Source organism: Gobio gobio (assembly GCF_949357685.1).
Source record: "Gobio gobio genome assembly, chromosome: 18".
NCBI classification, from domain to species: Eukaryota; Metazoa; Chordata; class Actinopteri; order Cypriniformes; family Gobionidae; genus Gobio; species Gobio gobio.
Window position 1 is genome coordinate 45,899,615 of NC_137111.1, and position 16,126 is coordinate 45,915,740.

The following is a 16,126-nucleotide window of genomic DNA, read 5'->3' on the forward strand; positions in this document are numbered from 1 at the left end:
TCTCCACCGCCCCGCTCTTATCGCTCTGTTCTCAGTCAGAGAGGAAGTTTTGACAGCCAGACTTTACAACCTCCCGCCTGCGCTTTGCACATGCTCTGACAGAAGTCCGGTGACTTCATCCCTCATTCACGAAAGCTTCCCCTCCTCCTCCTCTCTCTCTCTCTCTCTCTCTCTCTCTCTCTCTCTCTCTCTCTCTCTCTCTTGCAGTCAGGCAGCATGCCAGCCGTTTTCCTCTTGCTGCGCTCTCTGGTTGTCAGTCTCTTCAGTAGCAGATTAGCAGCCTCAGCCGCGCAGCTCCTCCGCAGAAGCCTCACGGCGGCTGCTGGCCACCTCGGCACCGCGCTGCGCCACATCTGGGACCGGATCAGCTCCCAGGAGTCCAAGGAGGCCATCCTGGGCTGCGTCCTGTGCATTCTCAACATGCACAAGAAGGTGGACAACTAGATTTCTTGCATTTCTTGGACTTTATATATAGGGCTATGTATTAATTTAGACACCCAAATTTGTCCGTACTGAACTCAACCATGTCGGAGAGTATTGTGAGGAAAATCCAGCCTTTCACCATCGGGACCAAACTCTCGGCGCCAGCCGTGCCAAAGTGCTCGGACTTGGTTCCAGATGGTTACCTGCCAAATCGGACGTTCTCGGACAACTGCAAACTGAGGCACCTGAACGAACAGGTGTCTCTTTATCTCGGCCGCGACAGACGCTGCGGATCGATCCCGGCGAAGCATCCGCGTGAAGACGACCACCTGAACAGAAACACGACCTCCCCGAACGCTGCGTCCAGATCCATCCGCAAGATCACCATCTCCAGCCGGATGGAGGCTGCGAAGGACAGACTGACTCCAGGGATGGAGCTGAAGAAAATAAGAGCCAACTCGGGGAATATTAATAACAACAACAACAACAACACCACAACCTCCAACACACAGCTGCCTAAAATAGTGGGCGTCAGCTGTGAGAATAAACCCAACTCGCATCTGAAGGTAAGAAACGCTTTGTTTGCATTCATGTGTAGAAGGAAAAGTCATGCAATTTGAAAGAAATTTGAATTTGGTTTAAAAAAAAAAAATCACAAGATATTAAAGTGATGTCTAAAATAATACAAATGATTATCATTCTGAATTATGGATATTTATTATACTATTTGTGTTAGACAAGTAAAAGTTTTTTTATGTTATAAAAAGCTAATGCTTAGAACTTTTACAAAAATCTATTTGGGGCAATATAATATTATGTGTAAGAACAATCATAACCATTGATGTCTGCAAAATACCTTCTCATTTTATCATTATTAGCATACTTTGTTTTATAAAGCACATACTATTTATTATAAATACGTGCTTTAGAGATATAATAAATGAATGAATGAATGTATTAATGTTTATTATGGATTTAGTATTAAGACAAAAATGAAAAAAATCTATTTAGGGGAATATAATATTATATAATGTGTAAGAAAACTATTGATATCCTGAAAATATGTGTTTTAAAGGCTGAAATACATTCTCATTTTATCATTATTAATATGAGATAATGATACAAATGTATTTATGAAGCACATGATATTCTTTATAAAGAAGTGCTTTATCAATATAATAAATAAATGAATGTATGAATGTTTATTATTAGGATGAATTTAATATTAAGACACAAATGCTTAGAACTTTTACAAAAATCTATTTTTAAATATTATTTAATGTGTAAGAAAAAAAATTACTATTGATATGGGAAAAATTGTTTAAGAATGAAATACATTCTTATTTTATCATAATATTTGTTATAAATAAGTACTTTATATTTATATATATATATATATATATATATATATATATATATATATATATATATATATATATATATATATATATATATATATATATATATATATAATGGATTAATTAATGTTTATTATTAGGATTAATTTAATATTAAGACAAAATTGCACAAACAACATAATAATAACATTATAATAATACATAATGTGTAAGTAAAACAAACTTGATATTCAGACATTTTTGTGTTCGTTTTTTGTTTTTTAATGATGAAATGTCCACTTGTTTTTATTTATAAAGCACATTATATTTTCTATAAACAAGTGCTTTATAGATATAATAAACGTAGGTTCATTATTAGGAATAATTTAATATTAAGACAAAAATGCACAAACAAAAATCTGTTTTTAGGGCAGTATAATATTACATAATGTGCAAGTAAAAAAACTATTGCTATTCAGAGAAACAATGTTTTTTTGTTGTTTTAGGATTACATTTATGCTCATTTCATCATTATGAATTATGACATTTTATTAGTTTTCTTTATAAAGCATGTGATATTCTTTGTTAATAAGTGCTTTATATAATAAATGAATGAGTGTATGAATAAAAAGCTTTTTACATATATATGTTAACTATTTATTAGGGTTAATATTATGACAAAAATGCACAATCTGTTGTAATACAGTTAATTTAATTGATGTGCGGTTAGAAAACAACTACAGTAAATATTCAATGGGGCCGTAAAGCGGGCTTGCAAGTCCCGGTGTAGAGGAATCTTGTTTTCAGAGCCTCCTCATGCTGTCATTGTATAGTGAAAGCTCCTGTAATCAAAACATAATGAGATGTCATGGAAACGGCACACACACACACACACACACACACACACACACACACACACACACCACTGAAGCAGATCTCGTGATGATGTCATCACTCGTTCATGAACTGATAGGCACATCTTATGAAGCGTCTTACACAAGCTGTGCGGTTGTGCTCAGGATCTGTGTGCTTCAGATGATGTGTGTATTATGTAACGCTGCTCTTCCTGGAATGACTGCTCAAGTTCAGATGATGTCAGAGCTTCGGCTCAAAGGCTCCATTCTATTGCGATACACTCGCAGGATTCAGTGTGTGTGTTCTCTCGGGTTTCGGTAGTGTCAATGGGTCAGCAGGAGACTCCTTTCACTGACGCTTCTGCATGTTTATACTGTCACATGTATAGATATACTGTGGGCTCCAAAAGTCTGAGAACACCAGGAAAAATTATCCTATTTTTTTTTCTCATTTTTAATTCATTACAAAATGTATTATCAGTATCAGTTTGAGTGAAAAGTTTAGAATTTTTCAGGATTTTTCTGGTTTGTTTTTTATATAATATAATATAATAAATATAATATAACATAACATAACATAACATAACATAACATAACATAACATAACATAACATAACATAACATAACATAACATAACATAACATAACATAACATAACATAACATAACATAACATAACATAACATAACATAACATAACATAACATAATATTCGGGCCAAACAGGAAATAATTACATATAATTATAATATATCAAAATTACAAATTGTAAATATATAAATGTATACTATACATTTACTTAAAACGATATATTAAGATTTATATTTTTATATTCACGGCTTACATATAATTATTTCCTGTTTGGCCTCCCATTATATTATATTATATTATATTATATTATATTATATTATATTATATTATATTATATTATATTATATTATATTATATTATATTATATTATATTATATTATATTATATTATATTATATTATATTATATTATATTATATTATATTATATTATATTATATTATATTATATTGGGGGGCCAAACAGGAAATAATTACATATAATTATAATATACATTATAATATATAATAATTACAGATCGTGAATATATGAATGTAAATGTATGTTCAGATTTATAACTATATATTAGTAAGACCCGTAATAAAATATTATAACAATATAATTTTTTTTATTGTTAAAAAAATGTAAAAGTTTTTAAATTTGTATTTTATTCCAGTTAATATATATACCTAAAGCTAAATGATTATTATATATAGGTATATAGGTATAGGTATATATACCTATACCTAAAGGATTATTAGGAACACCTGTTCAGTTTCTAATAAAAGGGTTAGTTCACCCAAAAATGAAAATTCTGTCATTAATTTCTTACCCTCATGTCGTTTGACACCCGTAAGACCCGTAATAAAATATTATAACAATATAATTTTTTTTTTAAAGAGAATAAAAATGTAATAAAACATGTTTAATTTATATAGCACCTTTACATAGGCTCAATGTTGCTTTTAAATAAATAAATGAATAAATGTTTTTTCTATTGTATGTTAGTGTATTAAAAACAACATGTTGTACAATGAATCTGTTTGGATCATGAAAATCAAAACTACAACATTGTCTAATATCTCAGATAATAGTTATGTATCATAAGAGCTCAGTGTTTGTGTCTGTATTTAGGTGTTGCTTTGTAAAGATGGTGAGAAGCAGTGCAGCGCCGACCGAGAGAAATTCTCCTCTTCTCCACAGGTAAACCTTATGATTAATCAAGTTTAAATTTGATTACATTTTATTTTGGTTTCATTCAGAGACAATTTCTTTAAATTATTATTATTTTTGATATTTTCCAATTTAATTTTAAAGTTTTTGTCATTTTTATTAGTTATTTTTTAAACATTTTTATTAATTTTAGTTTTTAGATTTAGTTTTAGTTGTTGTAGTACATCAAGATAAACTAAATGAAAATCAGAAATGTTGTTTTGGCTAAAAGTTTAAAAGTTTTTAAATTTGTATTTTATTCCAGTTAATATATATACCTAAAGCTAAAGGATTTTTATATATAGGTATATAGGTATAGGTATATATACCTATACCTAAAGGATTATTAGGAACACCTGTTCAATTTCTCATTAAAGGGTTAGTTCACCCAAAAATGAAAATTCTGTCATTAATTACTTCCCCTCATGTCGTTCGACACCCGTCAGACCTCCGTTCATCTTCAGACACAAATGAAGATATTTTAGTGTAAATCTGATGGCTCTGAAAGGCCTCCATTGGCTCAATGCACGGTTCACTCTCAAGACCCTTAAAAGGTACTAAAGACGTCGTTACAAAGTCCATCTCACTACAGTGGTTCTACAATAACTTTATTAATCGGCGAGAATAGTTTTTGTGCGCAAAAAACCTCGAAACAACGACTTATATAGTGATGACGATTTCAAAAAACGGCCTCATGAAGCTTTGAAGCGTTATGAATCAGTGAGTCGATTCAGCGGTTTGAATCGCCAAATTTCAGCAGTTTGGCGGTTTGACACGCGATCCGAATCATGATTCGACTCACTGATTCATAACGCTTCGAAGCTTCATGAGGCCGTGTTTTGAAATCGTCATCACTATATAAGTTGTTATTTAGGGGTTTTTTGCTCACAAAAATTATTCTAGTCGCTTTATAAAGTTATTGTAGAACCACTGTAGTGAGATGGACTTTGTAACGACGTCTTTAGTACCTTTTAAGGGTCTTGAGAGTGAACCGTGCATTGTGCCAATGGAGGCCTTTCAGAGCCATCAGATTTCAACTAAAATATCTTCATTTGTGTTCTGAAGATGAACGGAGGTCTGACGGGTGTCGAACGACATGAGGGGAAGTAATTAATGACAGAATTTTCATTTTTGGGTGAACTAACCCTTTAATGCAATTATCTAATCAACAAATCACATGGCAGTTGCTTCAATGCATTTAGGGGTGTGGTCCTGGTCAAGACAATCTCCTGAACTCCAAACTGAATGTCAGAATGGGAAAGAAAGGTGATTTAAGCAATTTTGAGCGTGGCGTGGTTGTTGGTGCCAGACGGGCCGGTCTGAGTATTTCACAATCTGTTCAGTTACTGGGATTTTCACGCACAACCATTTCTAGGGTTTACAAAGAATGGTGTGAAAAGGGAAAAACATCCAGTATGCGAAAATGCCTTGTTGATGCTAGAGGTCAGAGGAGAATGGGCCGACTGATTCAAGCTGATAGAAGAGCAACTTTGACTGAAATAACCACTCGATACAACCGAGGTATGCAGCAAAGCATTTGTGAAGCCACAACACGCACAACCTTGAGGCGGATGGGCTACAACAGCAGAAGACCCCACCGGGTACCACTCATCTCCACTACAAATAGGAAAAAGAGGCTACAATTTGCACAAGCTCACCAAAATTGGACAGTTGAAGACTGGAAAAATGTTGCCTGGTCTGATGAGTCTCGATTTCTGTTGAGACATTCAGATGGTAGAGTCAGAATTTGGCATAAACAGAATGAGAACATGGATCCATCATGCCTTGTTACCACTGTGCAGGCTGGTGGTGGTGGTGTAATGGTGTGGGGGATGTTTTCTTGGCACACTTTAGGCCCCTTAGTGCCAATTGGGCATCGTTTAAATGCCACGGCCTACCTGAGCATTGTTTCTGATCATGTCCATCCCTTTATGAGCACCATGTCCCCATCCTCTGATGGCTACTTCCAGCAGGATAATGCACCATAACAAAGCTCGAATCATTTCAAATTGGTTTCTTGAACATGACAATGAGTTCACTGGACTAAAATGGCCCCCACAGTCACCAGATCTCAACCCAATAGAGCATCTTTGGGATGTGGTGGAACGGGAGCTTCGTGCCCTGGATGTGCATCCCACAAATCTCCATCAACTGCAAGATGCTATCCTATCAATATGGGCCAACATTTCTAAAGAATGCTTTCAGCACCTTGTTGAATCAATGCCACGTAGAATTAAGGCAGTTCTGAAGGCAAAAGGGGGTCAAACACAGTATTAGTGTGTGTTCCTAATAATCCTTTAGGTGAGTGTAAATATATTAGGGGTGTAATTGTACACAAAACCCTTACTTACACATTATTGTAGGCTTAACAGAGCCCAAACTATTAGCCTAAATTCAGTTGCTATTTATTTTTAGCTCAAGCTTCACATAAGGCAGTTTTTGCATTAACTTCTAAATCTAATTATATATATTTTTTCTCCAATTGGTTGTTGAAATATAATCATTTATACACAGTGGCTGTCATTTTCATGACATTTATTTAAACACATGAAATAATCCAGACATCACTAACAGGTTCAGTAGAATATAACGGCTAATATAGTGCATATATTTAGTGAAAGAGTTGATTTCTCTGTGACACTTAATGACTGCCTGAGGTAAATGTGATGCTACATGACATTGTTCTCAAGGGCTGTACACACCGGGACGAATATCGCGCGCGCTTATCGCCAGCGTTTTTCGTGCCGTTTTTCGGCGCGTCTTGAGTGTTCACACCCAAGCGATTTTTCACTGGCGCTGCGCCGAGTGAACGTGCACATTCAGTCGATGCGCTCCCGGTACACAAGATGGTGCTGCGGCACTTTAAGCCTCTGACACTCGCTTGTCACTTTTTTTGTTATTTACGTGCTTGCCAAAACCATAGACATATTATGTATATGGACAAAACCATTCACACACTTTTTGCTAACTGGCAAGCAGCATTAGCAGTTCATCTTCTTCTTTGTCTACTTACTACTTCTTCGTCGTATCAATGTGTGCTCGGCAAGAGCGTTTTGTGCTCGAGCGCCACCAAGTCGTGTTTTACTGTCACTTCAGCAGCTCCAGGCACGTGAACAAAAGCGCCGATCTCATTGGTCGGACAGTTTTTTACGCGCCGCGTCAAAATAAAAAAACGAACCCGAGGCGTTATTTTAAAAATGACGCTTTTATGCCTGGCGTTTTGCGCGCCGGTGTGAACACTCACATTGGCGCCCATTGTTTAGTCCCGAGGCGTTAAACGTCGGCGATAAACGCGTGCGAAAATCGTCCCGGTGTGAACAGGCCTTCAAGCTGTTTTATTGTCTTTCCGCGGTTGAAACACCGATTACACGACATGTGATACATTTCATTAAGTTGTAATGTATCATCAAAATACCTTAAGATATTAATTTACGTTTATTCTTTAGGAAGAGATGATCGCGTTCACTCGCGCGCCGCTTGAAGTTGAACTAACGTGTCTATACAGCTCCTATACAGTGCCTACAGTCACGCCACATTAAAGAGCGCCAAAACGGCATTTAACGTTTGAATTTTGTGATAAAATGGACTGAATACTTAATATGTTCATGTGGGAACTCGGATTGAAGTGTGTTCCGCGCTTAAAACAAGCCGACTGTTAAAGATTGCATTCGGAAACCGTTGCACCGAACCGAAAGCCCTGTACCGAAACGGTTCGGTACGAATACTGTTACACCCCTAATATATATACTTTTTTAATTAGTTTTAGTTAACTATAATAACCTTTTTTGCTGCTATTTCTGTTTCCATGTAACAGCGATTTCTCTCATTTGTGAATTATGCTTATTGCAGTTTTTTTAATTAGGAATTTAGAAATTACTTTTTTTTTTGGCTCCTGAAGAAGCAAATATCTTCACTAAACAACCTCAGAGCTAAAACATTTGTTACTGTTAAAAATCTGTTTCTCTAAGGAGAAAATTAATAATTTGTGTTAACACTTTATTTTAACTTTAGAGTATTTGATCTTTTATTTTAGGTTTACTCTTGACTTAGTATAGCTACCATAGATGTTACCATTGTTGTGTTTTGCTGAATGTTGAAGTCTGTGTGTGACTCAAGAATGAAAAAATACAAGATATTGTTACAAATATAGAGGGATTATGTCAACCCAATTAAAAGTTTCACAGGTGTTTATGACGTAAGTGTTAGCAATTAAATTGTAAACGATCATTATATGACATAAAGGGAAATATTACATTGGTTGATTTTAAAAGGTGACATTAATTTCGGACTAAATCATTAACTAGTTAATTATTCAGTCAGAAGCTAGGTCAACTTTTAAAAGCAACCTGTTTATTACTTCTCTTTCTTTGAAACCAAATAGCTGTAATTTCTTGTTGCATCGCTGCATCAGAAAGAGAGTTCTAATAATATTATGAATGTTTCAAGTGCCCAACCAAAGGGAACACTGATTAGGTATGAGCGTATCGATATGAAGTGTCGCTATACCGATATTAATGTGAGCATCGAAAAGTATCGCTACTCAAATAAAAATATCGATACTAAGGTGTTTTTTTTTTACCAGAAATTTTGTTTAATTAAAAAGATTATTTAATGCATACAATACAAATAACCTATGTAACAGAATAGTTGTGTAGTATAGAACTATTTTCCTGCTCATCTGAACCAGGACCAATCAATCACAGAGAAGAGCGTTCGCTCACTGATGACACTGTATTCAAACAGCGCGGCGTTTCCCAAAACTACCATAAGAAACCATTGATGCTTTTGGAAACGCAGCACAGAACAATGCTCATCAGAAGTTATTTCACAATAAACTAATTGAAATTATAGCCTACATGGTTTGTGCAATTACACTTTTTAAATTTAATGTTAAACGTTGATATTTATCATGTTCTATTCTGTACCTAATGTTAAAATAAATCTACACTGTCAGAATAAAAAGGTTGCATTTTATAGGTGCAAAGTCCTGTCACTGGCAGTCCCTTATGAAAATGAACCATGGTTTTACTACAGTGATTGCAGTTCAGCTATAGTATTTGTAGATTTCCATGGTTACCACTACAAGTAAACATATTCTAACCATGTGTAAACAAAAATATGATCTAATAAGTAGCAATTAAGGCATATTGAAGGTTAAAATGCCTTTCAAATATAAATGTTAAGTGGGTATCTTTACCCATTTTACTCGTAGTAATTTTAATAATTGAATTAATTGAATCATTTAAAAGTTCAGTTTAGAAATATCGTATCGATATCGGTGATACTGGCCTTGAAAGTATCGGTATCGTAAATCGCCCATCCCAAACACTGATCACCACAATGGTGAGTTTTTTTGTTTTTTGCTTGACAAAATGGCACTCAAACCAATCAATTAATCTTAACTTGTTTTTTCTGAGTAAACAAGGAATAGTATGTTAAAATTAGATTTTTACAATTAAGTGAAGACACTAAGTAAAGTTAACTAAAAAGTGTTTGTTAGAATTACTGTTGGATTATTTTACAATACATTTGTGGTAACACTTTCTTTTACAGTGTCCTTTTACACGTTACATCTATAGTAATTACTCTAAATTATGCATAATTACACACGAAAAAACCAAACCTAATCCTAATCCGGGTACACTTTATTTTAAGGTGTCCATGTTTATACATACTGAGTAATAATAATTAATTACATGTACTTACTACTAGGGATGGGTATCGAGAACCGGTTCTAAATTGCCCAGAACCGGTGATTCGATAAGAAACACACATTTCGATTCCGCTTATCGGTTACTGGTTTCATTGTCATTTTAAACCGTTGCACACACACACACTCGTTCCTCGTAGTGAATGAATAGTGCGTGATAATGTACTGAGTTCTCTTCCTCGTCTGTTTGCACAGCTCGCGAATGGACAAATACACACAAAGATGTCTAAATACTCTCATAAATCCAGACGGTTATGTCGTTCACGGCAGATTTTCTTGATGCCGTCTCTATGATAACGTTCATCAAACAAAAAAAGACGAGAAAATTCACTTGCTGTTCTAGACAGAATAACTTTTAGTTGTATTTGCACTTTATTGATAAAATATAGGCTATACATTACAGTGTTATTTTACATTTGATTACAGTTTCTGTACCTGAATACCTGAAAATGTTTATTTCAGTCCTATCTTTGTTCAATTGCATTTATTTGTGCAGTTGCTAATTTGTTTATTTGTTCTTTTTATAATTACTGAGTGCTTACTTGTCTTTAATAATGCTTGAAATGTATATATATTAGATTTTGTTTGTTTGGCTATGGTATTTTTAAACAATAGGCAAAAGTTGCTAGCCTGTTGATTTTTGTTCATGGTTTTTATCCTATTGGAATCGAATTTAGGAATCGATAAGCGGAATCGTTAAAATTAAAACGATACCCAACCCAACTTACTACAGGGTTAGGATTAGGCTTTTTTAGGGTTAATTGCATGTAGTTATGCATAGTTTACAGTTAATATTACTACATGTAACATGTGTAACTTACACTAAAATAAAGTGTTACCCCTAACCCTAACCCTATAGTAAGTATATGTAGTTAATTATTATTACTCAGTACTGAAATGTATAATTATACTGTAATACTGACACCTTAAAATGAAGTGTAGCCTAATTTGTTCAGTCTATACAGACCTTTAAATAGTAACGGGATTGTAACTAAACACTCGCTGTAGTTCTTGTATTTGCTCCTCTTCCGTTGTAAAAATGTCTCAAACGCACGACTGACCCCAAACCTCCGTGCGGCAGAATTACATTTTGTCGGTGAATTCCCTCTTGAGTGGTTTGTGTTCAGCCGTAGCCAGATGTATATAAGATAATGGGCTCTTGGAATTTAGGAAGTGATGTCAGTGGCGCAGCAGGCCAAGCCTAAACGACTTATTATTTTAAGTGTTCAGTTGGGTTTTGCAGAGGAAAAAGCAGCGGTGAAACTTTTACAGCCGTTTTGGGTTAATGTGAGCCGAGGCCCTTAAAGCGTGGACCGGCCTTTGATGAGACGGCGGCTGCGGTCGGGGCCACCTGCGCTCAACGCTGTTGTTTGAGAGGCTTGATGCCTGCGAAATAAATGTTTACTTGCAGCATTAAGAGAAATCAGCATTCAAAACAATCTGGCCGCAGCCTGAGCGCCTCTGGGCCGAGGCTTGAGTCATCCTGAGATCGGGAATCTTTCCTCACTGCCGCCATGTGGAAAACATGAGGTCATACAGGATGGGATGACACTCGGAATCGCTGGACATGGACGGGACACGCCGAGTGATGGACACGGTTTAGATTTACACACTGCAAGAATCATTTCTCTATCTGTGTTTTTGTCTTGATTTACAGTAGAAAATTTCCAAACGTCCACAAAACAACTTGAGATATTGCTCAAGATATTCTGACTTTGTCTGTTTAATTACGTGTATTTTTCTTACAACGTTGACATGTTTTTTTATTGTTTATGTCGAGTGTATAACATTTCCTTTATACACATTTTTTTATTTGCTTAAAACAAACAAATTTTGCTTATTAGATTTACGACCATTTCAAAATATATATTTAAAAATATTGCCTAAAAAAAGAATAAACAATCTAATTATAATACATTATCAAATAATATTATATAATATACATGTATTATATTATATTATACAATATATGCTTTTAATATATATATATATATATATACATACATACATACATACATACATACATACATACATACATACATACATACATACATGCATGCATGCATGCATGCATGCATGCATGCATGCATGCATGCATGCATGCATACATACATACATACATACATACATACATACATACATACATACATACATACATACATACATACATACATACATACATACATACATACATACATACATACATACATACATACATACATACATACATACATACATACATACATACATACATACATACATACATACATACATACATACATACATACATACATACATACATACATACATACATACATACATACATACATACATATATATATATATATATATATATATATATATATATATATATATATATATATATATATATATATATATATACATATATATATATATATATATATATATATATATACAATACATTTATTTATTTATTTATTTATTATTTTAACACTTACTTAACATTACAAAATATTAGTGCTGGGGAAAAATTAATCGTATCCAAAATAAACTTTGTGTTTACATAATATTTGTGTGTGTACTGTGTAATTATTATGTATATATAAATAAATTTAAGAAAAATATATTATATATGTTAAAGTGTTATATTTGTATTAATTATATATAACAAAAATTATATATACAGTATATACATGCAAATATTTATTAAATATATACATGCATGTGTGTGTATTTATAATTATACACAGACATATATTATGTAAACACAAAGTTTCATTTTGGATGCGATTAATCACGATTAATTTTTCCCCAGCACTAAAAATGTACAAAATATTCAGAGTTGTTAGATGTATGTTAAAGTGTGTTTTTCTTACAATATTGACATATTTTTAATGTATATGTTTAGTGTATAAACCTTATTTTTTATATTTGCGTAAAACAAGAAACTAAATTTGCTTAATTTAAAAATTTGCTTATAAATTATAATTTATTTTATTATTGTTTTAAGCTATATTTTTTAATTAATGCTTAATTTAAAAATGGTCATAAATTCAATTTATGACCATTTTTAAATTAAGCATTAATTAAAAAATATTGCTTAAAACAATAATAAAAATAAATTATAATATAACATACTTTTATACTTTTAATTAATTATTTAATTAATTAATTAATTAATTAATTAATTAATTAATTAATAAATAAATAAATAAATAGTAAGATAATATTACACACATATATATATATGTGTGTGTGTGTGTGTGTGTGTGTGTGTGTATTATTATTTTATATTACTATTCATTTCTGTATTTGTTTATTTAATAAATAATTATTGTAATAAGAATAACCAAATGTTAGTGTTCCATTAACATCTGAAGCAAATGTATCTTGTATAAAAGATAAAACAAGACAAAGATACTGATGAAGATGATTTTTGTGCATTATAATGTTTTTGGACACAAACATGCGCTCTCATCTTTTATTCCTGATGTGGCCTCATGTGATGAAATGATAAAGTAATGGGCCGCCCTTTCCCCACATCGGCACAGATGTTTCCTGACTTTATTCACTTTGTTAAATTGTTCGAGCACTTTAAATGTGTCCTCACCACCATTATCGCCACCGCTTGTGCTGATGGTGGCTTTCGGTTATATAAGACAATGGCTTTCTGTGTTGTAAACCGTGTCTTTATCTGTTCAAATGTACGGTTTTACACGCCCCTAATTAGACATCATTTGATTGGATGGCTGATATCATAGAGCAAATCACCAATAGCATCACTATTACTGTTGCCCATGTGTTAGTGATAGCGAACACTTCATAATCAGTTAACCCTGGTGTTGTGCATTACTGCGACTTTCAGGGTTTTGTTGTTTTTTTTATGCATTTTATATATAATTATATAAATGCATTATTTTCCAGTTGTTGTTGTTTAGTTGTAGTCATATGATTTGACATTTTAAACACACAGTACACTCAAAAAAAAAAAAAAAGGTTCTATATTGCACCAAAAATGGTTCTTGGCTCGTAATCATAGGGGAACCTTTTTTAGTGCTATATAGCACCAATTTTGGTTCTTCAGAGGTTCTTCAGCGGTTCTTCAGCGGTTCTTCAGAGGTTCTTCACCGGTTCTTCAGAGGTTCTTCAGCGGTTCTTCAGAGGTTCTTCACCGGTTCTTTGACTAAGGTGCTATATAGCACCTCTGAAGAACCGCTGAAGAACCACTGAAGCACCAAAATTGGTGCTATATAGCACTAAAAAAGGTTCCCCTATGATTACGAGCCTTTTTTTTTAGAGTGTAGTTTGGTTTACCAATGTGTTTTCTCATTGCTTGTGTGGATAATTTCCCACATATTTAAACACGAGTGGTGCCGAGCTGCTCTTCCTCACTCGTAGTCATCAATGACATAATCACTGTGGGAATTTGCTTTGTGGTTTTGTGTCCCAGTGATCTGAAATGACCTTGTTTCTTGCCCGGACTTGTTTTTTCGCAGTCCTTCCATTCTGTAAGCGTCTTACTCTCAATATAAACTCACAATGACGTCACACAAACATCTCGTGTTCAGATGTTTTAGCTCGTTTATGTTACCACTTTTCCCCATGAATAAGTCACATTTTCATTTTTTTCCCCCACACAGACCCATGTACTGAAAAAGGTTGCGGTGGACAGTCCATCCTGTGAGCACAAGGACATGTGTTTGGATTCAAAACTCTCATCGGTGCAGAATGACCACAGTTTGACCCAACAAAACGCCCTTTTTAACAAGGAGATCACTCAGGTATGAGCACTGGACATGTATTTGGAAATCAAGACAGATTAAGGGAATTATTCTCACAAGAATTAAACAGTTCACTAGTGGCATTTTATGTGTTATTCAGTTGCATTTTATGTACTTGGCAGATGATTTGTATTGCTTTTATTGCATGCAAGGCATTATATATATATATAATATTGCATATCTTTAAACATTTTGTGCATTCCTGGGAATTAAACACTTTTTCCAGAGCTGCTGTTTTTTTTGAAAATGTCACATTGACCAACTTAATTGGAAAACTGTATTTGTGTACGAAAATGAAGACCATTACGTTTTTTTTTCTCATTGTAACAATTTATTTTAACAATAAAAAAGTGGATGGATGGATGAGTGGGTGGATGGATGGATTATAAATGGGTAGATGAATGGATGAGCGGATGGATGAATGTGTGGATGGATGGGAGATAAATGGATGGATGGGTGTGTGGATGAATGGATGTATAGCTTAATGGATGAGTGGGTGGATGGATGGATGAATGGATGGATGGATAGATTAATCGATGGGTGGATGAATGGATGGAGAGATGAATGGGTGAATGGACGGATGGATGATAAATGGATGGATGAATCGATGGGTGGATGGCTGAATGGATGGAGAGATTAATGGGTGAATGGATGGATGGATGATAAATGGATGGATGGATGGATGGATGGATGGATGGATGGGTGCGTGAATGGATGAGTGGATGGATGGATGGATGGATGGATGATAAATGGTTGAATGAGTGGGTGGGTGGATGGATGCGTGAATGGGTGGATGGATGGATGGATGGATGGATGGGTAGATGAATGGATGGATAGATGAATGGATGAGTGGGTGGATGGATGGATGGATGATAAATGGGTGGATGAATAGATGAGCGGATGGATGAATGTGTGGATGGATTGGAGATAAATGGATGGATGGATGGATGGATGGGTGTGTGGAGGGATGGATGGATGGGTGGATGGATGGATGAATGAATGGATGGATAGATGAATCGATGGGTGGATGGATGGATGAATGGATGGAAAGATGAATGGGTGAATGGATGGATGGATGATAAATGAATGGATGGATGGATGAATGGGTGAGTGGGTGGATGGATGGGTGATATGGATGGATGAATGGATGGATGGATGAATGGGTGGGTGGATGGATGAATCGATGGGTGGATGGATGAATGGATGGATGGAGAGATGGATGGATGGATGGATGGATGGAGGAAATTGTGGATGGATGGATGAT

At 34.3% G+C, this 16,126-nt stretch overlaps 1 protein-coding gene across 4 annotated transcripts in view; it reads left to right on the top strand.

Moving 5' to 3' along the window:
- The first annotated feature begins 255 nt into the window (after positions 1-255).
- The window catches only part of mymx (myomixer), an 85,930-nt gene continuing 70,059 nt past the window's right edge, over positions 256-16,126 (top strand). For all 4 annotated transcript variants that reach the window (XM_079843592.1, XM_079843595.1, XM_079843593.1 and 1 more), the window contains exons 1-3: positions 256-989; positions 4,312-4,380; positions 14,722-14,862. In XM_079843592.1, the coding sequence (XP_079699718.1) occupies positions 525-989; positions 4,312-4,380; positions 14,722-14,862 (675 nt within the window). In that variant the 5' untranslated portion in view covers positions 256-524. The remainder of the gene's footprint in view (positions 990-4,311; positions 4,381-14,721; positions 14,863-16,126) is intronic.